This window comes from Anoplopoma fimbria, unplaced genomic scaffold, assembly GCF_027596085.1.
Source record: "Anoplopoma fimbria isolate UVic2021 breed Golden Eagle Sablefish unplaced genomic scaffold, Afim_UVic_2022 Un_contig_6087_pilon_pilon, whole genome shotgun sequence".
Taxonomy (NCBI): domain Eukaryota; kingdom Metazoa; phylum Chordata; class Actinopteri; order Perciformes; family Anoplopomatidae; genus Anoplopoma; species Anoplopoma fimbria.
Window position 1 is genome coordinate 460 of NW_026549385.1, and position 1,048 is coordinate 1,507.

The 1,048-nt window shown below is 37.4% G+C and overlaps 1 gene segment (V, D, J or C); it reads right to left on the reverse strand.

The window, feature by feature from the left end:
* Positions 1–392: 392 nt before the first annotated feature.
* LOC129114747 (immunoglobulin heavy variable 3-21-like) lies at positions 393–890 on the reverse strand. The segment is given in 2 exon segments: positions 393–731; positions 815–890. Coding segments are annotated over 2 exon segments (363 nt in total).
* Between the last annotated feature and the right edge of the window lie 158 nt (positions 891–1,048).

Below are 1,048 nucleotides of genomic sequence, written 5' to 3' on the forward strand. Positions count from 1 at the left end.
ACACAAGTTCCATTTTGTGAACAGTTAAGAGATTTGTTTTGAGAAAGCCGTTATCGTTTTGAGAAAGGTGTGTTAACAATTGTGAAAAACTGTAATATCGAAACATTTCTGGAAAAGTAATATTTTTCCTTTTCTTATGTTTGTAATTTCAGGATTTTGTTTGGATTTTGTTACGTATAGGAAAATCATTTTCTACAAAAAAAAGGTTAACAATGTGTAAATCATGTTGAAGCTATATACTTTTATGTAACCAAAATGATTCATTGAGACACATGAAGGGACCCAGTCTCCCAACACTTATAAACATAATTTAATAAGCTTTAGTTATTGAGAAATAGAGACACAGAGACAACTGAATGTTCCCCGTGGTGATGAATAGAGGAAGTAGTTTTTGAATGACTCTCCTATTATTGTCTCTCACTGTGTATCTCTGGCGCAGTAATACACTGCTGTGTCCTCGGTCTTCAGACTGTTCATCTGTAGATAGAGTTTACTGCTGGAGTCATCTCTGGAGATGGTGAATCTACCCTGGACTGACTGGGAGTAATAGATATGACTACTGCCTGTGTATATAAAAGCAATCCACTCCAGTCCTTTTCCAGGAGCCTGTCTGACCCAGTTCATATAGGAGCTACTAAAGTTAAATCCAGATGCTGTACAGGTCAATCTGTGGGATTCTCCAGGCCTTTTAACCACTGGTTCAGATTCTGTCAGAGTCTGACCATCAACACCTGGAAAGACAAACCAAAAATGAGTCACTTATTTAAGTTGGTAACTTTTCAAGATAGATTTAACTCAAGACCTTCATCTTCACCTGCCCAGCAGATAGTTAACAGCAGCAGTCCTGTCCTATAGTCCATCATGTTGAACTGTGTGTCCACTGTTCTCTGTCCTCCTCTGCAGTCACATAAGTAGAGCTGGAAGACATCTGAGTTTTGCATTGACTCCTCCTCAATCTCGATTACTGTTTGGTGAAAATGAAGAATTAATGTTTACTGTTCTCATCTCTCAGTATAATTAGTTTATAATAATGTTTGACAAAGACATA